The following is a 26844-nucleotide window of genomic DNA, read 5'->3' on the forward strand; positions in this document are numbered from 1 at the left end:
AGTCTCCTAAACCCTGATTCTAGGAATCAAATCAGAAAGATTTCAGACACGTGGTTCATAGTTACAGGCAGAAGTTTATTAGAAGGAATGGAAAGAGGAAAGGGGAACACTCTTGAGATAGTGGATCCTCTTGGAGAGGAAAGAGGCAGTGTACCCCTGCTTCCCTCCAGTTTCATTTTACATCCCAGGGAGCTTTCCAGAGAGTCCTTCTCAGGTCTACCACTGGACCGTTGACGGATAGGAGGATGATATCAGACTTTCAAGTTCCCACTGCTGTGGCAACTCCAGGTCACTTTGGCCAGTGCTGACTGCTTCTATTTGGAGTCCGTTCTTACAGATTTTGTACTTAGGCCTGAGTTCTGGGGTCAGGTCTGTCACTTCGGAGTCACTTGGCCTCTTATCACTTTTTATACCTACATTTCTCCTTAGGTAACAGGTAGTTTGCCCAGGAATGTAACATATCCTGTTGACTTAAGCCAGGTGGGGCTACAGGTAGAAAAGAAAGCATTTGGGTCAGCACAGAGGGCCCAGTTTATAGATTTGTTCCCTTAATCTCATGTTTCCACCACTCATGCCTGTCTGTCCCCTATCAATATCAGATCGAGGGCAGAGTTGCTGGTCACGGGTCTCTGATTCACACTAACTTTTTTCTTCTCAAAGCAGAATGGGAGTTTTAGCTAAGCAGTCTGGGGGCTGGCTTTGAAGTAACAACTGGCCTTCTTAGTTATGCAAGTGAACCGGGCAGCCCTCCTGGGTTGATTGAGTCCAAGGGCCCCAGAGCAGCCACTCCCCACTCACTGGGAGAGGGTAGCCGGTCATCTGACCGAGGCCTGCATGGTCAGGTGACAGTGTCAGAGCCTACTTAGGAGGAGGAGAGGCGGAAGTACAGCGCTCCAGCGGCCGCCGGAGCTTGCAGGCCGGGTCGTCGCCGCCCGGGGGGCATGTTGTCCCCGGAGCTGGCGCGCACGCGCCTCGCGCTCCCTCTGCTGCTCCTGCTGCTGCCGCCCCCACCCGGCCCCGCCAGCTGCGCCGCGCCCTACGACCCCACCTGGGAGTCGCTGGACACCCGCCCGCTGCCCGCCTGGTTCGACCAGGCCAAGTTCGGCGTCTTCGTCCACTGGGGCGTGTTCTCCGTGCCCAGCTTCGGTAGCGAGTGGTTCTGGTGAGTGCGCCGCCCGCCTCGTCTCCCGCAGGCTCCTCTTTGTCGCTCACCCACCGACCCCGGACACGCCCCAGCGCACCTGTTTGCGGAGTTTCACCTGCCCGGGGTCAGCGTTTGGCAGCGCCTGGTGCTGGGCGAGCACTGGACTGTCCTTCCTCGTGACCGCGAGTTTCCAGACACTGTCCGCGGCTCCGGCTTCTCACCTCCTGGAAAGTTGCGCTTACAGAGTTAGGACACTGCGTGTGCCATGGAGGGACCCGAAACATCAGTGTCTGTGGGGGAGACCCTGACTCAGACCCACGTCCCATTGTTGTCCCGCGGCTGCCTGCCCGCTCTCTGTCACTGGGCCTTGAAGTCCTGTTAAAACCCGCTTGTGATATGCGAAACGTCTTTCTTTTGATTTTGTTTTCGAACCGGACCTCACTAAGGTGCCCAGGTTGGTCTGGAACTCCCAGGGGACTCCTGCCTTAGCTTCGGGAGTCGCTGGGATCTCAGGAGTGTGCCACCCTGCCTGGCTGGAACCGTCTGTAAAAGTTGCTGGCATGATACCTGAGATCATTTTAACACAGCACACCAGTGTGCGGAAGGAGGGCGGGATGGATGGTGTGCACCCACCTGAGATGCTGAGGCAGGAGGATTGGGAGGTGGAGGTCAGCCTGGGCAACTTAGTGAGACCGTCTCAAAAAACAGGACAAAACCCCTTCACATCGTTAGTAGGCTGCCATATGAAAGGTGCTGCACAAAAACGTGTTAGATTTTCATTCTGAGATCTATATCAAAAAGTGCATGTGATCTTATAAATGGTTACACATGCCTTTTCTGGTTAAGTGTTTCAAGTATGCAGCTTTTCACAATGGAACTGAGTGGGTACATGAATGTGTGTGTGTGTGTGTGTGTGTGTGTGTGTGTGTATTTGTGTTCAGTTTTCTGATTGTCCCAATTTCTTTTGTAGTTTTGGTGTTTGTGCCCAGGAGCACTCTTACCACAGAGTTACATCCCAAACCCTTTTTCTTTTTAAATTGGAGACAGGTTTTCCATTTGCTTAGGCTGGCTTTGAACTTTTGACCCTTCTGCCTCAAGAGGAGGAATCCTAGTTGCTGTGATTACAGGCTTGTGCTACTGTGCCAGGCTTATAGATCAACTTAAAAGATAAAAATGTTGACTGAGAGTATAGCATCATTAGTAGCATGCTGGAGACCCTGAGCTCAATCACTAGCAGTAAAAACTAAAAACTAAAAACAGAGAAGTGAAGAAAAACAAAAGGTAAAACTACACCATGAATGGGTAGTGGTATTTTCACTTTGAGGTATCAAAATCCCAGGTAAATGGTGTAATAATAGGACTTTTTTGCCTCACAGAATAAGAAGTTTAGAAGTAGTTGGCTCATTGATAAAATCAAAGATGTAGCCTCTGTCCCAGGGCTTGACCCTTCAGAATCACATGACAATGGCCAGATCAAAAACTCACACAGCCTGCAACCTTGCCCCAAGGCAGGAAGGCCAGTTTGCCTTTTTGCTAGGAAAGAAGTCAGTCTCAGAAACCCCTGGGCTGCCTTTCCCAGGAGGACCACCGGCCAGTATAGTTCTCACTTGTGTGTCCTAGCTGCAGTGGAAGCTTGGAGAATATGCATGTGGCTTTGGGCCAGGCACAGGACGGTGGTACTTGCTATGTATCATGGTCAGCAGCGAAGTCTTCCAGCCAGAAGAGCCTCTGCAGGGCATGCAGGGCTGTCGGTGCATTTGCTTATCCTGTGGAAGTACTCTTACAAAAGGAGATGACTGACAAGGCTGAAGATGGGTCAGAGATGGGCAGGCATCTGTTTTGTGAGGATAGTTACTGTTGGGTTGATCTCAAATGTTTTAGATGTACATTTCCTTATGTAGCCTTGTGGAAGCAGTTTAGGCTCAGTATACAGTTGCTCAGAATGAATGAATATGACAAGTAATCCTTGAGGCCTGAGATAATTTGTTAAAAACAGCATCTTCTTAATTTTACTGGTGTTTCTTTCTCTTCTTTCCCCCAAATGTGTTTTCTGCATGTTATGTTTTAGGCACGTCATCTTCTCTTTTGGAGCCTTAGTCTCTTATGTTACAAAGGATTTAATATGTAAAGACCATACTAGGTGGTATGATTTAAAAGTGAAGAACTAAGAAAATAGCTAGCTGGGTTGTCCAGAATGCTTTAATTTCAGAGCTGAGAGGATTTCACAGGGGCATAGAGGGGAAATGAGAGGGTAGTTTTCATTTACATCAGCTTTCCTTAATTCAAAGTCAAGTTGATGAGGAAGTGAAGAGGATCTGGACAATTTTTGAGGAAAGGGGAGATTTAGAGGGAACTGGAGCAATTATTTCAAATGGTTATGTTTGTGCTGTTTATGTGCTCCTGCTTCTTTTCCCACAGGTGGTATTGGCAAAAGGAAAAGAGACCAAAGTTTGTGAACTTTATGAAAGATAATTACCCTCCTGATTTTAAGTATGAAGATTTTGGACCACTATTTACAGCAAAATTCTTTAATGCAAACCAGTGGGCAGATATTCTTCAGGCCTCTGGGGCCAAATATGTTGTCTTGACTTCCAAACATCATGAAGGTAAGCATAGCCGGTGCCGACAGTGCCTAGGAAGCGAGAAGTCATTCCTTTTGAAGAAACAGCTAAACCAAGGTCATCCCTATGAGATCAGTTTTCTCCAAAGTAGAGACTGGCATTTGTTTATAATTTAAGGACCACGTGTTCCACCTAAATTGAGAGGCAGTTGGGATACAGATCACATACTCCACAGAACAAGATGGCCACAGTTTGTTCTATGCACGTTTATTTTCCAGCATCACCTAAAGCTATCTGAAGTAGGATGAGAGTGGCAGGTGAAAGTTTCTGATCGGAATTGCTACTTACTTTTCTTTCCTCTGAATACATTCTGTGAAGGCACCATGAGGTCTGTGTTGCTTCGTTCTTGCCTCATTACTGATATACCTGACTGTACTTTTGGCTAACTCTTAGGTGACCAAATGGTGTAAATGGTGGATAAGTTACTAGTGATCAATACAGATTACCTGGAGGGAAAAGGATTATGGAACTGTAAGGGTGCCTAGAAATAGTTCATGGAGGAATGTCTAAAAGAGAACACCGTGATCCTACACTAACAGGCTGGACTCCAACGATTATCACTCAGTATCCATAAGACCCAGGACACATCAGCAAATTATTATGGTCCCAAAGGCATGATAATTCATTAGGTAGTTTACTTTGCATGACTGTCTTTGCCTTGATAAAGGAAAATTTGCCTCATTGTTTTCTCTAAGAGAACAAAGGACATAGGAAGGGAGGACCAAAACTCTGGAATTATCTTAGAATATTTCCCCCCAGACCACAGTCTTTAGCTTCATTATTCTTCCTTACAGATATTTCTCCTGCTGAGATGGATATTTATTAAGTGTATTTGCTTGAGATCATGTTGATTTCCTAATATCTAGGATCTTCTCCAACCTCTATGGCACAAAGTATTACATAGTGAGCTTATAAAAACAATACCACCACCACCATCAACCAATAATCTTAAATTGTGAGGACAGATGACACAGCCCACCTTTATATATTCTCAAGGACCCATGTTGTCAGATTTTTTTTTTTTTTTAATGGAAAATGCACTGCTGGTCTCAGGAGGAACCATAACTGTGTGAGCTTATGGTGGCAATACTGAGTCAAAGATCCAAGTGGTTACTGTACTGCCTGACATTAGGGTCTGTTAAGTCGAAAATTTTTGAGTTAAGACCTCAAATATTAACACTGCTCTGAAGTTTACCATGAACATCTTTGGAATAAGTGCAAACTATTTTAAAAACTCCTTAAAATAAATCTGAAGAGACTCAATCTTAATACTTGTCCTAATTTATAAGAGTAAAGTGCATCACCAAAGGTGTCTGATGAATGTCTGTTCTCAAAGACTCTCTAAGGCTTGACTGGAACAGTAACAGGGTACCTGTGACTCCATCTAACTGTGTTTGAGTCTTTCATATTGTTTCTTGACTCCATCTAAGTGTGTTTGAGTCTTTCATATTGTTTCTTAAGCATTTCAGCTTATATCTCTCTTTGAACATGTTTATATAGAACAACTAGCAATCTAAATGCCACTTCCTGTTAAAATATGAATTATTTCAAAATGCTTATGTAATGGTACACTATTTTTCTCAACTATTTAATTGGTAAATTATTCACTTTTGGGTGATTTAAAAAGCAACATCTAAGCTTATGAGTATAGACTAGGATGAGGTGGGTAGCATGAAACTACTGGAAGTAGTGTCTTTTCTGCCTGTTGGTTAAATGACTTATCAAGCTCAAGGGGATTCACTACACATGGATCCCGAGTGTTCTAAGAATCATACTATGATAAAATCCTACAACCAGGCAGTTTACCTTTGTGTTTGGATGAGAAGTCAGATAAGAAACTTGCAGGAATGCATCTCGGGATCCTCATCGTAAACAGTGGTGGTCATTGTTCAGCTTGTGGATGTGGAAGGTGTCCTCTTGGAGCATTCTGCTGTTGTTGATTATTTTGCTTTGACCCTGTGCCAGCAGTCAGTTGGGCATAGTGAAGCCAATGATAGTCATGATACTGTCCCTCAAGGATCTCAAAGTCTTAAGGGGAAAGACATTGGAGAGAGATCACACGATGCAGACCTTACAGTGTACCCCAAATGATGTTTTTAAAGATCTAGGTTCCACCCTGTTTAAATTCTCATTTGTTTCTCTTATAAGAAAAGAATATATATTGTGAAAAAAATTGCTAAACAGTGGTCATTTGTTGAAATAGTTATTTATATATTACATCTGCATTGTTTGGGCATTATTATGGTGGAAATTTACTGAAGTAAAATTGATGATGCTTTTTAATGTCACCTTCAGGCTTTACTTTGTGGGGTTCAGAATATTCCTGGAACTGGAATGCCGTAGATGAGGGACCGAAGAGGGACATCGTCAAGGAACTTGAAGTGGCCATCAGGAACAGAACTGACTTGCGTTTTGGACTGTACTATTCCCTTTTTGAATGGTTTCATCCGATCTTCCTTGAAGATGCATCCAGTTCCTTCCGTAAGCAACACTTTCCAGTTTCTAAGACGTTGCCTGAGCTCTATGAGTTGGTGAAAAGGTACCAGCCTGAGATTCTGTGGTCGGATGGAGATGGAGGGGCACCAGATTCCTACTGGAACAGCACAAGCTTCTTAGCCTGGCTGTACAATGAAAGGTATGTGTGCTGTTAGGTGACTGTGATTGCCCAGGTGCTCCTTATATGCATATCGCATTTAAATTCACATACTTCTTGATATATTTCCTTTTAGGCTCATCTGTGATATGAAAAGTGCTACAGGGTTGGAGTCTGCCAAAAAACTGAGGCAGTGCAGAGACCCCTTCTCCAAATTCCTATTCTGTGATCAAGTCAGAAAGATTTCAGACATGTCGCTCAGAGTTACAGGCATGAGTTTTTTGGAAGCAATAGGAAAGGGGAAGGGGAGAGAGTGGGTCCTCCTAGAGAGGAGAGGGACAGTGTGCATCTCCTGCCATCCACTTCTACTGGGGGTTCCAAGGAAAGTTTCCAGAGTCCCACCCCAGCAAGGATTATATCAGACCTTCAAGTCCCCAGTGCCATGACAACCATAGGTCACTTTGGACAATGCTGACTGATTCTATTTTGAATCTGTTCTTACAGATTTTATGCTTAGGAGGAATGATCTTTATCTCCTTGAGTTCCGGGGTCAGGTCTGTATAAGGGTCATAAAAGTGCCCTTACTTCAGAGTTACTTGTACTCTTCTTATGACATTTTGTGCCTGCATTTCTTCTTCAGATAACAGGTAGTTTGCTGAGACATATCCTGACTACTTAAGCCAGGCATGTGATAGCTTTTTTTTTTTTTTTATATTTGTTTTAGATGTTGATAGACCTTTATTTTATTCATTTATTTATATGTGGTGCTGAGAATCAAACCCAGGGCCTCACACATTCGAGGCAAGCACTCTACCCCTGAACCACAACCCCAGTCCTGCAATAGCTTTTTAAAAGAGAAAACATTTGGAGGTTAGCACAGAAGGACCTGTTTAAAGAATTATTCCCTTAACCTCCTGTTCTTACCACTCAGGTCTGTCCCTTATCAGGAAGGAAATCATAAATAATGCTTATTAGCTGTATCGATATTTACTTGGAATTATCAGAAGTAAACAAATTCGGAGCCAAAGACAACTTTGTTGTGTGATTTTGAAGTCAGACTAAGAATCACAGGATCAAGAACTTTAAAGTATTGTTTTTGTGGGTCCTTCTTTTAATCAACGACTCTGGTCTGTTATGGTCCATGTGCTATGGTCCATGTGTTTTGATTACGTGCTTTTCCTTTCCTCTAATTGCTTCTTTTTATCCTCCCACCTTACCACCCTGTCTGAGTCAGCCTTGCCCGTCCTCTTTGCAGTCGTCGTCAGCATTGCGACCTCTTCCTCTTCTTTCCTTTCACTTCCTTGCATGTGCAGGCCTGTCCTGTGTGAACTGGGAGCTCTCGTTGAACTCCTCCATTGGGCTAGGACCATGGGCACCACATTTACTTTTTGGAAAGCACTAGATGCTGTGCCATGAAGCCAGGAAGCCTTCTGCTTTTACTTCCTGGGTCCACAAAGCACGTAAATACATGTTCTGGAAAATTCTTGATACCCAAAATGATAGTGTTTCCAGGCATTCCTTCCAAGGGAAAAGACTGGAAGCCATCTGCTTTGGTTTGTGAATCAAAACTGCTTCCTTGGAGGTGCTAAATGTAGAGGAGGAGGATTTTCATCTTTAGCAAGGGAATTTCTGTCATCTGTAACAAATATTTTGAAAACAATGGAAATCATTTTCTGAATTCAAGTCACATCTCAGTTACATCTACACCAGGATTATGTTCTCAGAACAAAAGCCACCCACTCCCAGGACACATCCAAGTTGTCATGACAGTGATGTGCTGAAGATTGGAACATTTGTTCTTGATACAGCACAAACTTTTCACATTAGCGTGGGAGAGGGGGCAGTGACCTTAAGTATGCTTAAGGAGTTGTATCTGACTTGATCTGAAAAAATTGACACCAAGACCTGTTATGAGCTGTATTAAAATGCATTAAATGAAACAGTAGAGAGTAAAGATGTTATTAATGATTAAATGTATTCTACATGACAAAAGAAAAAAAACTGCCTTCTTTAAGTGCATTGAGTTTCCTCTTGTGAACTGCCAGTCATGATAAGACATGTTGTGAGGATATTTCACATGATTTAAACAGTTGATTTTTCTGAGATTTTTCATTTTTAGGCACAATTAGAAGAGAAAGGCTAGAATATACACTTGAGATTATTAGAGAAAAATATATTGGGTATAAATCTAGTTCGGGCTGCCATTCACAGCGTGGGAGGCAGAGCTTCACATAATAGTATAATGCGCTTAGACGTGCAGTATGTGCTGGGCACTGGGCTGTTTTACATCCATTATTTTTGTTCTAGTAATAATGAGGCAGTTGGTTATTCAGAGGAGATAACCTGCTCCAGGACTTGGAGCTAAAAGGCTGACGGAGGACTCCAATCAACCCAGCTCTATTTGACTTCAGAACCTTAGGGGTCCCACTTTGTCATGCTGTGGTCATTTTTCAGGAGGGAATTTCAGCTAGACCTTTTTTCAGTGACATTTCTTTTTGCATATAAGACACTTTTTCTTTGAAAAAAAAAATTATACTTCTCATTTCAGCCCAGTTCGGAACACAGTAGTCACCAATGATCGCTGGGGAGCTGGCTGCATCTGTAAGCATGGTGGCTACTATACCTGCAGTGATCGATATAACCCAGGACACCTTTTACCACATAAGTGGGAAAACTGTATGACAATAGACAAGTTTTCCTGGGGCTATAGGAGGGACGCTGGAATTGGCGACTATCTTACAATTGAAGAATTGGTGAAGGTACAGTAAAGTGTCTAATGACTGTTATTGTCATGTTCTTAATAGTGAGGTTGTGTAGGAATGATTTTTTACGATTGGGGTAGCTCAATGACCTACAAACTCAGGGTATTATTCTATGTCTCCGTTTGTTCTTTCAGATAGTGACTAAACGTACATAGAAAATTACAATGTATTAACACATGGAAGATGGATTTTTTTTTTAACCTAAGAACTGTATTTATTCTTAATTTTCTAGCAACTTGTGGAAACAGTTGCATGCGGAGGAAATCTTTTGATGAATATTGGGCCCACACTAGATGGCACCATTTCTGCAATTTTTGAGGAGCGATTAAGGCAAATGGGGACCTGGCTAAAGGTCAATGGGGAAGCCATTTATGAAACCCACACTTGGCGATCCCAGAACGACAGTGTCACCCCAGATGTGTGGTAAGTCCTTCTGGTTACCAAGTACCATTTGATAGAAGAAGGCATTTAAATTTCTCAAAGATAAAAAGAGCAGGATAACAAGGGAATAACAGGATAACCCATCCAAAGTACTTTCCAACTTCACTCAAATACAAAGAGAAGGAGAAGAATCAGTATATTTTTGAACACTTAATATTTTTCAAATTCTAGATATCTTCTAGTGGTGGACAAACTTTAGCCCTAAGTTGTCAGCTCTCATAAGATTGTAAGCCATTCAAAGAAGTTGAAAATGTTGAGTGGTTAATCTAAAACAGATTACTTACTGTTGAATCATTTCAGTGAATTCTAACTTCTGCAGATGTTACATCCTACAGTATTAGAAAGCAAGAGATATCCAAGGGAGGAGAAAAAAGCCAAATTACAGAGGCTTTTGGGAAGATGGCCAAGTAGGAGACCCCAGGTATCTGTCCTCCTACTGAGACAACAGCTATACTGGTTGAATTTGTCCGGTGGCCAACAAGCACAAGATAAGATACTGAACATCACTGATCATTAGGGAAATGCAAATAAAATCCATAATGAGATCCTACCTCATGTCCACTAAGATGACTACTATTAAAAAATAAGAAGCAAGTAAGTGTTGATGGGATGTGGACAGATTGGAACCCAGAGCACTGTTAGAGGGAATGGAAAATGGTACAGCTACTGTAGAAAACAATATGGCAGTGCCTCCAAAAATTAACCATAGGATCAACCCATGATCCATGAATTCTACTTCTAGGTAGAATACCCACAGTTGCATATGTGCCGGGCAAGTGCTTTACCACTGAATTCTTGTATACCTATGCTCGTGGCAGAATTATATTCATAATAGCTAAAATGTGGAAGCTACCCAAGAGTCCATTGACAGATGAATGGATAAGAAAAGATGTCATGTACATATACTGTGGTATCTACATATTACTCAGCCTTGAAAAGGAGGGAAATTCCTATGTATACTATGCATAGATGAACATTCTTGTTGCTCTGGAAAATAAAATAAACCAAAAACAAATACCATGTGATTCCATTTTGAGAGGTATCTAGAGTAGTCAAACTCAGAGACAGAATTTAGAGTAGTAGTTGCCAGGGGTTGGGGGAGAAGGAGATGGGAAGTGATTAATGAGTTCAAGAGAGTTACAGAGATGGAGGGTGGTATTGGTTGTATAACATTATGAATGTATCTAATAACACTGAACTATACACTTAAAAAAGTTTAAGATGATAAATTTTGTTATACCTTACTGCAATTAAAAAAATTGGAAAAAAATTGGCCCAAAACAGCATTCTTCTTATTGATTAAAAATGTGTTACTTGTTTATATTATGCTAATAAATCTAAACCTGATGCTTCTTTAAAACTATCTTAACTTGCTTAATTTTCTTTAACTAATATTTTTGTAAAAGTTTTTCCTCAAGCTTCTCTCTGACTTTGGGAAGTTTCTGTGTGCCAATGAGTACCCAAATCACTCTGCGAACCTAATGGTTTTTGATGTGAGGCCTTCATATGTATACATACATGCAGTGTCAGCGAAGTTCTAAAATTGCACCCCTGTGCACTTAAGTGAGTACTGCCTATCAAATATGAATCAGAAGATTAAACTAAATGTACTTGTTCAATCTTAATTGACTTACAACTTAAAACCTATAGTCAACTCACTGAAGAAAATAAGTAAGTCAATCTATACAGAGGCAAATAATTGTAAAATTTCTTATAAATGTTGCATCTTGGAGAAGCCATAATAAGAACTCAGTGCCAATTCTTCCTGTTACAGATAGTTTAAATCTAGTTTTAGAATTTGCTTCTGCACTTTTAATTTCACAAACATTGATATTTATTCTATCTAGAGTGTATTTCTGTTGCTGACTCTTTGTGGTTCCAAAATCCATGGATATTTGTCACCGCCTGCAGCAACAACTTGCACGGGTCTTATGGGTGGTGGAGTGGAAACCGAGGCACTTCTATCTTTCTCTTTAGTGCACTGCTTTCTTGCTTGTTTGTTTATAGAGGATAGAGGAAATGAGGTTTACTTGCTTTGAGAGGAGAGAGAGAGACTTTGCTTATCAGAGACAGAGAGACTTTGCTTAAGAGAGACCTTGAGAGAAGGACAGGCTTTGCTTAGAGCTTAGAGGAAGAGAGTTGCTATGCCTTAAAGTCCTGCATCCTGTGAACTAAGGGCATGTCTACCTAAGGTGTTTTAGTGATGCCTCTCAGTTCTCCGTTCTGTGATCTGCCTTCTGCCGCTGCCCCTACTTGCTGCTGCCCCGCCTGTTTTTCCTTTCTTCTGGCTGCTGTTGCGTATGTCCCTACTAGCTACTGCTGCGTGTTTTTCCCTCTGGCTGCTGCTGCGCGTCTAGCTGCTTTTCTGCTAATGGCTGCTGTGTCTGTCTCGCTCCGCCTACGCTTATATCACCTCCAGGAGGCGGAGAGCAGGGCCATGCCTCTTATGCAAAGATTAGGCGAGATGCTCCGAGCAGGCAATTAGTGCTCGAGAACACATGCGCATACATTGTGTGCGTGGATGAGAAAATCACCTGAGTGTGCTTATGTCAATTAACCGCCTCGCTGCCGATGTGATCAGGCGCCATCCAGGCGCCGCCAACATGGCACAGCCCCCAACATATTTCGATAACTAAAAAGACAAAATATTTAATGTGACCTATGAAGCTGAGTGTCTGGCTCCATCACCTTCTAGCCCAAGTGACCCTTGGTCTCCCTGGCTCTTGGAGCTCTTCTCAGCCGGGCATCCTGCCTGCCCCACACCCCCCTTCTGCTTATGGTCATCTGCCGACTCCCAGGTCAAACCTTGAAATCCTTTGAGAGTTCAGCCCTGGCTCACTATCCCTCTTTCCAGAACAGTTCTTAGAATACTTCTTCATGATTTTACTGTTTCTACTCATCGTTCTAACTTGCTGTGTGACCTCTCTCCCAGGGATCTTGTCTGTTCTACCTTTGCTACCCCTCAGCCCTCTCAAGTTTTCTTTTCTTCCTTATCCAGGTCAGATCTCTGGCCCATTGCTGCAATTAATTCATTGCACATGCCCTCAGCTCCTTAGTCTCTCTCTGTTTTATTCACTTAATGGAACATTAGCTTTGGTTAAGTTCAGTTCCACATATCCATGGCTGCCCCTAGACAGATAACGTCACTAGAAATACATGTACACATGTACTGTGTCAATTTATATCACTTTGATTTAAGGTCAGTTCTTGGGGACGTTTTGCTTGTTCATTTGTAGTGCTAGGGATCTAACCCAGGGCCTTACACGTGCGAAGCCAGGACTGTACCACTGAGCTACAGCCCCAGTCTTAATCCTTGTTTTATGGATTCCATCTTGAATCAGATACTTAAGGATTATTGTAGCAATTCCCCTTTTTTACTCTGTACCAACACCATGCCATTTTTGTTACTATAGCGCTGTAGAATAATTTAAGGTCTGGTATTGTGATGCCTCCTGCTTCACTTTCCTCGCTCAGGATTGATTGCTTTAGCTATTCTGGGCCTCTGATGTTTCCAAATGAATTTCATGACTGCTTTTTCTATTTCTATGAAGAGGGTCATGGGAATTTTATTAGGAATTGCATTAAATCTGTACAGCATTTTTGGTAGTAGGGCCATTTTGACACTGTTAAACTGCCATACTACCTAATCTGCCTATCCAGGAACATGGGAGATGTTTCCTTCTTCAAAGGTCTTCAATTTCTTTCTTTAGTGCTCTGAAGTTTTCATTGTAGAGATATTTCACCTCTTTTGTTAGATCGATTCCCCAACTCTTTTTTAAGGTTATTGTGAATGGAATAGTTTTCTTTTTCAGCTGATTTGTCATTGGTGTATAGGAATGCAACTGATTTATGGGTGTTCGTTTTATATCCTGGTACTTTGTTGAATTCAACTGAGTTCTAGAGGATTTCTGATGGAGATTTTTTTTTTTTTTTTTTTTTTTTTTGAGATCACATCCGGGCAAATAGGGATAGTTTGAGCTATTCTTTTCCTATTCATATCCCTTTAATTTCTTTCTTTTGTCTAATTGCTCTGGCTAGGGTTTCAAGGACTATGTAGGAGAGGAGTGGTCAAAGAGGGCATCTTTGTCTTGTTCCAGTTTTTAGTGGGTCTGTTTTCAGTTTTTCTCATTTAGAATGATGTTGACCTTGTGTTTAGCATATGTAGCTTTTGCAATGTTGAGGTATGTTCCTACTATCCCTAGCTTTTCTAGTGTTTTGAACTTGAATGGATGCTGAATCTTGTCAAATGCTTTTTCTGTATCTGTTGAGATAATCATGTGATTCTTGTCCTTAAGCTATTGATGTGATGGATTATGTTTATTGATTTTCATATGTTGAACCAGGCTTGCATCCCTGCAATGAACCCCGCTTGATCATGGTGCACTATCTTTTTAATATGGTTTTGTATGTGATTTATCAGGATTTTATTAAGAATTTTTGCATCTATGTTCACCAGGGATATTGATCTGAAGTTTTTTTTTTGGTTGTTTCTTTGTCTGGTTTTGGTATCAGAGTGATACTAGCTTCATAGGATGAGTTTGGAAGGATTCCTGCCTTTTCTATTTCATAGAATACTTTGAGTAGTATTGGTGTAAGTTCTTCTTCGAAGGTCTTGTAGAACTCGGCTGGGAATTCGTCTGGTCCTGGGCTTTTTGTTGTTGTTGGTAGGCTTTTGATGGCATCTTCAGTTTTATTGCTTGAAATTGATCTGTTTAACTTTTCTATCCTCCTGATTCCATTTGTGCAGGTCACATGTCTCTAGAAATTTGTCAATGTCTTCATGATTTTCTATTTTATTAGAGTACAGATTTTCAAAGTAGTTTTGGATTGCATCTTCAGTTCCCCCTTTTTCTAAATCTATTCTCATCAGCATATGAACATGTTATTTCTTTCATCTTAAAAAAAGTCCTTTTGACTCTACTTCTGTTTATAGATACCTACTCATTCTTTCCTTTAGGGCAAAACATCTTGAGAGAATCTCCAACTTTCTGCTCTGGTTTTTCTCTTGAACCCACTGTAATTAGACTTCCACTACCTGTACTCCTCATAATTGCTGTTACCAAGTCCCCTGTCGCCTCTGGTGATTAATTCCCACTCTCCCATTTTTCTGAACATTTTGGCAGCCTTTGCCTCAGTTGACTGCCATTTCTCCTGGTTTTCATTGTACCGCTTGGCAGTTGCTTTATAATCTCTTTTGTTGGTCCCGCCTGATTTTTTCCACTTCTGAATCTTGGAGGCCCTGTGGCTTACTCCTTGGGCTTCAAATTTTCTCTCTAGTTCTTAATTTCCAAGTTGATCTCATCCATTTTCTTGGCTTCAAATGACCTATTGAAGACCTCTCCACATGTCTATTTCCACTTGGATAGTATAGTAACGAGTATACTAAAGCTGTATGTCCAAAATGGAAGTCTTGATTTAAAATTTTCACTATAAACTAGCTGAGTACTGTTCTCCTTGGATCCCTAACTGAACACAATACCAACAGTTGGCACATGCATGTCTGGGAAGATTTGAATTAGCAGGTGGAAAGCCATCCAGCCCTTGTGTTCTACCTACTTTGTTCATTCCCATCCTTCATTTCCAGCTCCATGAGAGCAGTCTGAGAAGAGCACTAGCCAGAGAACATTCTTTTCTCCCAAGAACTTCATGTTAATATTGGAGGAATGGAGAGAAGTGCTATTTATACTACGAGGGGGCTATTCTCTTTCCCTTTTATTAGTGGACAGCTTGGTAAATATTTACCACATGGAATTATTTCTAAAATAGTACTAGACCTGACCCATAAATAAGGAGAAATGTAGGATTTAACTTGTTACTATTTTTTCTATTTTTTTCTTTGAACCAGGTATACATCTAAACCTAGGGAAAAATTAGTCTATGCCATCTTCCTTAAGTGGCCTACCTCAGGAAAGCTCTTTCTTGGTCAACCCAAAGGTATCCTGGGGGAAACAGAGGTAAGAGGAAATTTCCTTTTTATTGTTCCTTTCAATTGCTGACTTAAATATCCTAATGAGATCATAACTTGTTTTAATTTCAAGGGGAGCCTTATGTATGTTCCTCTTATATCTAATAAGAGTAACTTTGAAATGAGTTTCATCAATTGCAAATGTTTGGCCAAAATTTTTCTGAAATTTTTTCTAAGAAAACTAAACTTAGAAAACAGATACATTATCTCCATACATATTAATATAAAATAGACACAGTTCTTTAGTCATTTTGCATTGTTCAAGTTTACTGATCTTTTCATAAAATTGAAATTCAGGTGCTTCCTCTGACACCCTGGCCCAGAATACATATGATGTATGATTTAAGATGTCATGAACCTACTTTTTTTTTCTACCCAGGATTGAATCCAGGGGCACTTAACCACTGAGCCACATTCCAGCCTTTTAAAAAAAATATGTTTTATTTAGAGACAGGATCTCGCAAAGTTGCTTAGCAAAGGCCCTCCTTGCTAAGTTGCTGAGACTGGCCTTGAACTTGCAACTCTCCTACCTCAGCCTCCCGAGTCTCTGGGGTTACAGGCATGTACCACCGTGCCTGGTTATTACCCTACTATCTTAATTTAACTGTTGTAACCACCAGCTCTGATGGCCAGTCCATTCTGATATATTTTATGGCTTATTCTTAAGATGTTGATGATTCCTTTGGAGAGTTGTCCAAATGAGCCTCTTGCTATCACTTACCACATTTCATTTGTAACACTATGGTTGATCAGACAGAAAGAAGATGGACTTCACATCTAAAGTTTAGGTACACCTTTGAAGTCTGGATATGACATTATTTAATTTTATCTATGTTTTCTTTGGTACCAGTTAATACCATGATTTTAAAATGCATGAGATGCTGGGCGTGATGGTGCATGTCTGTAATTCCAGCTATTTGGGAGGTTGAAGCAAGAGGATCACAAATTCAAGGCCACTCTGGCCAGCTTAATGAGATCCTGATTCAAAATAAAACTAAAAAGGGTTATAGCCTAAAAGTCCATTAATGCAAAGCTATTGATGAATATTTTCTTGGTAGACTGCTGATCTAGCATATGAGAGGCTTTTTGACAGCAAAAAAAAATAAATAAATAAAAGTAGGGGATTTTGTTCTTATGTTAATCCATCTGATGAAGTTATGGTTCAAAATACTCCTAGAATATGTAGGGAATAACTTGTTTAATCCACTTAGTATAATTAAGATTAAGGCTGTAAAACAATTACAGCAGTAACTGATTAAATTTTTATATTATGGATTAGTGGAGACTATTGGAAAATCTGGGGAGGAACAGGGGCTAAAGAATGGAGTGTTTCTCCAAACATTTAGTGTAAGAGCTGGGCAGGCCTTGGCTGAACAGACTGGTTCCAGTCTTTTTCTATCTGATTCTTTGGCATTTCCCCACCTTGGACACTCTATTCAAGCTTTATGATTCTGTCTCCCCCAATCTCTGTACACTTTTATTTTCTTCTTGAGAGTAATAAAGGAAAAAGATAGATGTATTCACTCAATTGAGTTAAAATTTGTGACTCACTAAAGGTAAAAATGTAAGTTCTGTCAATGGTACTGGGTTACAAATATCAATCACTCCTTCCCCAAAGAAAGTGGGTGGATCGGAGTGAGAAGCATCTGGAGACTTTGCATGTTTCTAATTTCAGGTAAAACTACTGGGACATGGACAGCAACTTAACTGGATTTCTTCAAAGCCAGATGGCATTACGGTAGAACTGCCACAGCTAAGCTTTCCTCAAATGCCCTGCGAATGGGGCTGGGCTCTTGCAATAACTAATGTGATGTGAGTGCGGCAGAGAGGCCTGCGCGTCAGCCAGCTCTACACTAGGAAATGTTAGGTGTCTCTAATTATACCACGTGGGGAAAGCTAACGTAAAACTGATCAAGAAAAATCAAGTAATTAGACAACACAGCCCTCTCTTCCTTTTCTCCCTCATTGCCTAAATTACTCCTGTTATTATTTTAACCTCTCAGTGCACTTTATCACTTAAGTTTCTTCTCTTCACATTGAATTCATTTCCAAGTGTGAGTCAGAGGTGGAATAAATTTTTGTTTTAGTTTTGCTAGGAATTGGTGGTGCTATGAATTGTGTGTTGCTGCCCCCCATTCTTATGTTGAAGGTCCTAACCCTCCATGTGACTAATCTGGAAATAGAGATTTATGAAGAGGAATTAAGATTAAGTGAACATAAGGGTAGGGCTCTAATTGGATAGGACTGGTGTCCTTATAAGGGAAAGATACCAGAGATGCAAGAGCACAGAAGAAAGCTATGTTAAAATATAGCAAGAGCCAGGCACGGTGGCACATGCCTGTAATCCTCAGGAGGCTGAGACAGAAAGATCGCAAGTTCAAAGCCAGCCTCAGCAGAAGCAAGGCACTAAGCAATTCAGCGAGACCCTGTCTCTAAATAAAATACAAAATAGGGCTGGGGATGTTGCTCAGTGGTTGAATGCCCCTGAGGTTCAATCCCTGGTACCCTAAAAACCAACCAAACAAATAAACAAACAAAAACATAGCAAGAAGGTAACCATCTGCAAGCCCAGGATAGAAGCATCAAATCAACTAGATCTGCCAGTACCTTGATATTGAACCTCCAGCCTCCAGAACTGTGAGAAAATAAATTTCTGTTGTTTGAGCCATCTAGACTGTTTTTTTTTGTTGTTGTTGTTTATTTTTTTTTTATTTTTTATTTATTTGTGTGTGTGTGTGTGTGTGTGTGTGTGTGCGCGCGTGTGTCTTGTTTTGTTACAGCAGCCCTAGCATACAATACAGGTATTTAATAAATTTGGCTCAATTTATATTTCCAATATATCCAGTAATAGTCTTTCCCCATCTTATTTATAAAACTGATACGTGTTCATTATAGATATTTTAAAAGAGAAATGCTCAAAGATGAAGTTGCTGCTCAGATTTGCCACTATTAATATTTTAGAACATAGTCTTCTAATTTTGGTGGGGGGAGGTTAGAAAGACTATGAGATTGGAGGTGGGGGTCTGTTTTTGAAAATGGGTTAATTTGAAGGCCAACTTAAATTCTTAAATTTGTTTATTTGCCTTCAAGCAAATTGAAGTTGAAAAACCTAGTTGAAAATTAGGACATCTATTCAGATATACTCTTAGAATGAGTCAAAAATAATGCTGATTTTTTAAATGTAAGTTTAATGAAAATTTATTAAAGAACTCATTCCCCTCAACAAAATATGTTCTATATGGCCATATCTTTATTTGAAATTCTATGGGCTTCATTTTGTTACAGTCAAATGCAGACAAGTTAAAAAAAAAATCCTTCAAATAGTGAGATAAAACATTGTTAATTATATTTATTTCCTAAAAACATGTCGAGGTTGAGAACTTTTTTTTAAGTTACTCATTGCTGAAGTTCTTGAAACAACCTTTTTTTTTTTTCCCTGTTGAATTGAGACAGGGTCTCACTAGACTAGACTGGCCTCAAATTTCCGGACTCAAGTGACTTTCCTGCCTCTACCTCCCAAGTAGCTGGAATTCAGTTGCAATAATTAAATATTTGAAGTTATGCCAAAGCATTTATGTGGGTAAATATTTCAGTAGTCCTAAATCCCAATGAACATTTTGTTTGAGATCTACTCCTTGTAGATTTTCATAATCCCAATCATTAGGTGAAGAAAAACAAAACAAAAAAGAAACCAACCAACAAACAAAAGAAAATGATAAAACAAAATCCAAACCAGATGGTATCAACAATAATCTTAATGCAAAAGTAGGGACATCTGTTTGAGGAAATTATTTTTGAGCCCAAAACTTGTGAATTGTTTAAGTTCCTTCTCTGCTGTTTTGGTTGAGATGTGGTATTCCCCCCAAAAGTTCATGTGCAAAAAATGCAAGAAGGTTTGGAGGAGAAATGATTGGGTTATAGCATTAACCTAATCAGTGAATTAATCCCTACTGGGATCAGTTGGCAACAGGAGGCAGGTAGGGGTGTGGCTGGAGGAGGTGGGGATTAGGGGTGTGGTTTTGGGGTATATATTTGTATCTGGCAAGTGGTGACCTCTTTCTGCTTCCTGATCACTACATGAGCTGCTTTTCTCTGCCATCATCTACCATGATGTTCGGCCTCACCTCAAACCCCGAGAAATGGAGCTGGCCTTTTATGAACTGAGACCTCTGAAATTGTGAGCCCTCAAACTTTTCATCCTCTACAGTTGTGCTGGTTGGGTCTTTCAGTCACAGCAGCAAAAAACCTGACTGGAACACCTTCCCATCTTTACCTCTTAAAATTGAAAATGAAGCTATGGTAAAAATGGGACTAGTTCAGGAAATCATAGTTAGATACAGGGTTTAGTAAATGAGTAGCAATGAGGGGGCCACTTGAAAAAATTCAGCATCCAGAGGTGCTGATGTTTTGCCAATAACCAGACTACATAGAAAAAAGTATAGGATCATAAATTTAGATTTATCTAAGGTATATCTTGCTTATATGTGAAATGTAGTACCACTGGGTAAATTACAACTGTAAAGATACCATTTCCAAGTGAGCTCATATTCAGTGGTTCCAGGTGAATATAATTTGGGTAGAACACAGTTATACTAGTATTATAACAAGGATTCAAAACACTCCAAATTCTCAAAGTGATCTGAGGCATAGAAGGCAAGGATTAAGTGACCTTTCAACTATCTAACCCAATAATTTTTATCCTCCTAGGAATTAATCCTTTTCCGAGAGTACTCATAGGCACAAAATTGCCTTACTTGAATTTCAGTAACTTTTGATTTACTTTTTTTTTAAAAAAATATCTCCTATTTATTTTTTTTAATTTTAGTTGTGGATGGACATGATACCTTTATTTTATTTATATGTGGTGCTGGGGATCGAACCAATGCCTCACACGTGCTAGGCAAGCTCTACCACTGAGCTACAACTCAGCCCCTTCTGGTGTACTTTTAATGACTAAACATTGAAGGTAGAGTAAATTGAACTATATATTAAAGGCGAATTTTTAGATTGACTAATGTAGACATTGATGTTGATTTTGCCATTTAAAAAATAAGATTTATCTCACTTTCTTCTGAGCACCATATTGAAGCAATGTAACTGCTCATAAAGGTAAGACTATTCAAATAAATATTCATTAGAACAAACCTTCATTTCATTTTGATTAAGTGAAAAACCTGGTTAGATAAGAATCTTCCTGCTTAATTTCCAAACAAAATAAATGCCCATATCCAACTTTTATACATATATAATAACAAGCATATTTATGCAAGTTTGAAAGTATGAAATAGAGGCAGTTTAAAGTAATCTCCATTTAATCATCTCAGTAGATTAACTGATGCTCTCCATTTCCTTGTTAAAGTACACAGATTGATGCCCAGGGCTTTTATTTGCTAAGAACATCCATTTCCACTTGCTGAAATAAGTACAAACCAAAGGTTAGTTGAGTATGTGACTATAATGGGTTGAATAGTGTTCCCAACAATTATGAACATGATCTCACTTGGAAATGGTGTTTTTACAGATGTAATTAAGGATTGAGACAAGCACATATTGGATGTGGGTAGGTCCCAAATACAATGACAGTATCCTTCAAAGAGACTTTAGAAAAGGACACAAAGACACACATGCCTTATGAAGATGAAGCAGAGATTAGGGTTATGTTACTATATAAATCAAGGAATGTGTGAGGCCACCAAAGGCTGGAAGAGGCAGGGGAAGACTAGAAGGATCTTCCCTAGAGCCTGCAATGGGAGTGTGGTCCTACTGTACCTTGGATTTTGGAATTCTAACCAAATCTTTTGTTTTGAGCTTCCCAGTTAATAGTAATTTGTTATAGCAGCCCTGGGAAACTAATATGCTTATCAAATTGATTATGCAAGTTGAACTTTTATTAATAAGACTATTAGTTGATGAGTGTGAAAAGATATAGTTTCTGTGAGAGCCAAGTTTAATACTTTAGAAAGAACAGATAAAATGTCCAGGTTTTAAAAAAAACTACTTGTTAAGTGTAGGCAAAAAGAGTACTAAAAAATTGGAGGGAATTATAGTAAAAATGTACAAAAATTCTGCTCCTCTGGTTCACAGCCATGTAATGAAATGCACGTGATTTGTACAGGAAAGAATTACAGATCACCTGCGGTGGACCTCCTCTGGATGACAGCTCTGCTAATCACTCCGCCACCAATGCCCCAACTCAGTGGGGCATTCTACTGAATTAGAAAATTTATATTTAAAATATAAATACTTTAAGCTCAAATGTCTAAAATATGTGTATATTTGTGATAAACTGTTTCAAATCAGTTTTTAGATTAACCACACTAAGTGTCTCTGACAAAGGGGCTCTAGTATTACTGACAGGTAAATTGGTAATGCCCAACACAATTAAATATGCATGGTTTTACCTTGTTATCTTCCCAACAGCCATAACTCTACAGATGCAGACGATTTCAGGTAAGAATTTTCAGGTGATCAAATTTTGTCCTTACAAGGCCACCCCTGTTTGTTCTTAAATTTTCTCTGGATGAAATCCTGGGTAAATATTGCTGGAAGACATGCATGCCCTATAACATGTGTTCCCTAACTATCCAAAATGCAATTTTTCTTTCACTCAATTAGGAATAATAATAACATTATATTCTGTTGAACTTTGAAAAGAACTATTCCCTCTTCTCAATTATACCTGTTTCCATTTTTTAAAACATTCTAAACATACTCTTTAGCCAGCCCTAGAAGAGACTTCACAATTCATTTTCTGCCTTTTACTACATAATATGTTATGTTAGAGGGCCATAAATGATGTTATTTAAAATTATCTATTATTGAAAATATAGGGGCTGGGGTTGTGGCTCAGTGGTGGAGTGCTTGCCTAGCACATGTGAGGCACTGGATTTGATTCTCAGCACCACATAAAAATAAATAGAATATGGTATTGCATCCATCTACAACTAAAAAAATTTAAAAAAATATATCTAATACACTAACAATACATAATGATTCATTTATTTCTGCCATAATTCCCCTTCTAAATTCAGAACTATAAACTTACTAGAGACAATGTGTTCATTTGTTTTTCAGAAGATAATGCTATTTTTTTTTTCTGAACAAGTTAAAGTAAACTAACTATATTAGCAGTGAAAATGAACCGTAAAATGAGCATGCTTTTGCTCTTCCAAAATAACAGTAAAAATACTATGGGACAAATAATGGCAGTAAAATATTAACAAAACTATGTTTTATTAAAATAGTTTATTGCAATAAGATTCATTGTACTCAAAATCATTACAAAGTAAGTTATTAAAATTATTTACATACAAATTAATAAAATTATGCAGTTAATAATACCTGTGAGTAGAACAGCATCAACACAATTTGAGCCTGTGAATCAATATGTAACCTTCTAAGGCTTGTTAACATAGCCATAGAAAATATTGCAAAGAAATAGCAAAGAAAAAAAATAGCTGATCATAGTTGTTAAAATTCACTGATTTCCTTAAGAAGAAAAGCCCTCCACCAAGGAATATATGAAACAATTTATTCCTTTGAAGGGTAACTGGAGAAAAGTTTGATTTACTCTTGGTTACTTCAGAGTCCAAGGAACTGTATGATTAAACAGCACATTTTCCAAACTTCATAACATTTTAGGCTTATTTCCTGAACAGATTTTTCCTCCATATTAATGCCAAAGTACATAGCATTTCATACTTTATATAAAAGTATTTACATTAGTTTTAGTCAGTTTGGATCAAGTATCCCTGATGTAATAAACTAGGAACAATTCTCATATTTGCATTGTGTATACATTTAGATATGCCTGCAAAAATTGGTCTGTTGATGAATTTAAAAAAATATATTAAGATGCCAAATAAATCTATTTCATTATGAAATGAAGAATTTGATTAAGAATATATTTTTATTAGGCATTTTGTAACAAATTGTCACTCTAGGTATAGTTGATTAACTCGGTGTATTTTTAAAAGTAAATGTATCCCACTGTAGTTTTTCCTGAAGCAAAAATCATTTCTCCAATTGCTGAGGGGTACTAAAAGCTTCATACACATTAGCAGCAAAGTCTTTCACTTGCTCCATCATCAACAGATCCTAACAAAGAGAACAATGTAACATTACAACCTGTAAAAAGTATAGGTAATTTGAATTCATTTCTGCAATAAAGTAATGAATTTGGATCTAAGTTTTGTGATATGAAAGCCAAGCAGTTGACCATTCAAGGAAAGGAATATTTTTTCTTGAATAAATCCTAGAAAATATTTGAGTTGTTATATGAAATATGGTGTGCAAGTATTCAAGTGTAATTTAGGGAAAAAAAGTCCCATTTAGTCTTTGTATAAATTTAAATGTATGTCAGGTACTATTGAATAAATGATTACAATAATAAAGTTATAAGACTGAAGTTGTTGTTTGCTGGAAGCTGACATAACACGGTTGAGGTATATTTCTAAATAATCTAACACAATGTGTATATTTAGTAGGTGCGTATTTTATATACACACACGTACAAACCAACTATTTACACGTTAGAGCAAAGGTTCTTAACCTCAGGGGTTTGTGAATATAAAGAAAAAATACCTTTATGTTTTTTTATTAACCTCTAACTCAAAATCTAGCATTTCCTTCAAATATGAACACAGGCAACAAAACACAACAATATTAAGCAGGATGTACACATTTGTCATCAATAGAAACCACATGCATTTTTACATTTTACATTATATAAGTTACTAGACTTCCATATCTTGACATTTAATGCTTCTAGCAACAATATTGCTACATAATAAATTATATTTTAAAAGGTATTTTGAAAACTGTATAGAATTGGTGACCCTTAAAAACTTGCATGAAAGTTTTTTAAAAAGCATTTTTGCTGCCTGCATTTGTAGACATGATTCTAAGAAGGGGTCCATTCCAAGTTAAAGCCCCTGAAAGTGTCAAAGACACAGGTAGTGAACTAGCCTTTGTGTTCTCTCCCGAGTACTAGGAAACCCAAGTGCACTTTAGGCAAGTGCTGATCTCAATTAGTTCATGGTTAAATTCTCCCACTAGTTTCAACTATTCAGTCTGGATGTTCAATGAAACAGTTTTAGATCAATATTTCTTAAACCAGGATTTACAGACATGCTTTCAGGGCCGAAGAATTTGAGAGGGAATTTTGTGTTTTAATTTCTATGAAACTCTAAAAGAAAACTCACACATTGGATCATTTGGAAGATCAGTGTATACTAGAATTTAGGTCTTTTGTATTTTTATGTTCTTATTGGCTCCAAGTAACAGTACTTTGAGTCTTATGAGTAAATAAGAAAAGTACAGAGGTAATTAGAGAAGAACAGACAAATTCTTTCAAATGAGGGCCAATTCATATACCAGTAACTCACAGGATACAAATGAAGGTTTCAGAATAGTTAAATTAGATAAAGTGCCCAGGAGGTCAGGTGAAGAAGCAGATTGAATGCCCACAAACATGAATGGTAGCAGACAGGGCCATGTTCACTTTGGAACAATGAATTAGTAGCCAATGGCTATATTTAGTAAGGTGTGTTTGTTGTAGTTTAGATAAAAATTTTAATGAAAAAATGTGCCTTTTTGAGTTATGAAAAATTTCTAAAGTTTAAGAAGTTTATATAGTTTTTTTTTTACTTAAATATCAAAACAATTTAAACACTGGTGGACTGATTGTTTTTTAATCTTAGAAGAGGTATATCAATAAGTTTGAGAAATACTTATTACTGTGGTGCAAAGCAGTCACAAACAATATGTGAACCAAAGAACACAGCTGTCATCCAACAGAACAAAAGTAGGTGGTTGGCCAGATTTGACTCAAAGTTTACAGACAGCAGACCCCAGCTCTACCATACAGAGTTGGTTCAGACTGTGTGATGGTTTGGATATAATGTGTCTCCCAAAGGCTCATTGTAAGACAATGCAAGAAGGTTCAGAGGAGAAATGATTGCATTATGAGACCCTTTACCCAATCAGTGAATGAATCCCCTGATGGGGTTAACTAAGTGGTAACTGAAGGAAGACAAGTTGTAGCTGGAGGAGGTGGGCCATTAGGAGCATTCCTTTGGGGTATATATTTTGTATCTGGCAAGTGGAGTGTCTCTCTTTGCTTCCTGATCATCATGTGAGCCATTCCCTCTGCCACACTCTTCTGCCCATGACATTCACGTTCAGCTTCACCTCAAACCCTGAGGAATGGAGCCCACTGGCTATGGATTGAGATCTATGAAACTGTGAGCCCCAAATAAACTTTTCCTCCACTAAAATTGTTCTTGTCAGATATTTTAGTCAAATAACAAAAAAGAAACAACAAAAAAATGATAGATTATAAATGTTCTTTTCTTATGTTATTTGAAAACAGCATAGAAAAACTAGTTTTCTTAATTGTTTTCTGATTTTGTCCAATTTCCTACCTTTCCCAGCTATATTATCATCCTAATATCTTCTACCACAGGAATCAGCAAAGTATGGCCTACAGGTCATGACCTCACATGACAGACTGCAGTCAAAAGGCAGGTGCAATAAAAATATTGTTTAAAATTATCTTCAAGCTATGTGTATAATATGCATATGAAACATAAATGAATTTTGTGCTTATACTTGGGTCCCATCCCTAGGATATCTCATTTTGTATATGCAAATATTCCAAAATCCAAAAACTATTTGAAATCCAAACCACTCACTCTGGTCCCAAGCATTTCAGATAAGAAATAATCTGTGTCTGGTCCTTAATGGAGTTTGCCAATCCCTGTCCTGCAGCATTCTCACAAGAGTATCTCCTTATGTACCTTTTTGACTGAAGTAGTAGCAATAATTTGAAAGTATTAATTTTAAGTACATTAACATTCTAATCAATGCAAACACTTTATGGAAAATAAATGGAAATAAAAGTATAGGAGATCACTTGGTATTTTAACTCAAATTATACTTTCATAAAAGAAGGTGGAAGCCTTTTAAATCGATGGTCAAATATATAAACAAAATCAATGTCCAGTCACACTGAAAAATGATATTAAACACTAATATTAAGCTTATTAGATTGGAACCCTTTGTTTTTATTATTAATTGTGCAGAATTCATTTATTGTTTTTGTCCCAGGGCTTGAACACAAGGGTGCTTAACCACTAAGCCACATCCCCAGTCCTTTATACTTTATTTTGAGATAGTGTCTCACTAAGTTGCTTAGGGCTTCACTAAGCTGCTGAGGCTGGCTTTGAGTTTGTGATCCTCTTGCCTCAGCCTCCCAACCCACTGGGATTACAGCTGTGCACCACTGTGCCCAGCTGATTATACAGAATTAAAATGTA

The 26844-nt window shown here is 38.8% G+C and overlaps 2 protein-coding genes across 3 annotated transcripts in view; one reads left to right on the plus strand and one right to left on the minus strand.

Moving 5' to 3' along the window:
- The first annotated feature begins 862 nt into the window (after positions 1-862).
- On the plus strand, positions 863-21748 carry FUCA2 (alpha-L-fucosidase 2). 2 transcript variants are annotated; one of them, XM_079146875.1, is made up of 7 exons: positions 863-1162; positions 3563-3750; positions 6061-6400; positions 8907-9117; positions 9353-9543; positions 15407-15515; positions 21611-21748. In XM_079146875.1, exons 1-7 carry the CDS (start codon positions 942-944, stop codon positions 21737-21739), a joined length of 1389 nt encoding a protein of 462 aa, XP_079003001.1. In that variant the 5' UTR covers positions 863-941; the 3' UTR covers positions 21740-21748. The 2 variants fall into 2 exon arrangements, with proteins under 2 accessions (XP_079003001.1, XP_079003000.1); XM_079146874.1 differs by lacking the exon at positions 21611-21748 and adding an exon at positions 17202-18198 and having other exon boundaries at positions 865-1162.
- A 1004-nt stretch (positions 21749-22752) lies between these two features.
- PEX3 (peroxisomal biogenesis factor 3) overlaps positions 22753-26844 on the minus strand; it is a 36320-nt gene continuing 32228 nt past the window's right edge. Inside the window, exon 12 of the mRNA XM_079146884.1 lies at positions 22753-23623. Coding sequence (XP_079003010.1) covers positions 23540-23623 — 84 coding nt within the window. The 3' untranslated portion in view covers positions 22753-23539. The remainder of the gene's footprint in view (positions 23624-26844) is intronic.

Source organism: Sciurus vulgaris, assembly GCF_902686455.1.
Source record: "Sciurus vulgaris genome assembly, chromosome: 7".
Lineage (NCBI taxonomy): Eukaryota > Metazoa > Chordata > Mammalia > Rodentia > Sciuridae > Sciurus > Sciurus vulgaris.

Bases quoted from the DNA above. Each gene is read 5' to 3' on its own strand.
- FUCA2 (XM_079146874.1), top strand. From the start codon at position 942: ATGTTGTCCCCGGAGCTGGCGCGCACGCGCCTCGCGCTCCCTCTGCTG. The intron at 1,163-3,562 runs GTGAGTGCGCCG...CTTTTCCCACAG, and splicing joins TTCGGTAGCGAGTGGTTCTG to GTGGTATTGGCAAAAGGAAA. The intron at 6,401-8,906 runs GTATGTGTGCTG...TTCTCATTTCAG, and splicing joins GCCTGGCTGTACAATGAAAG to CCCAGTTCGGAACACAGTAG.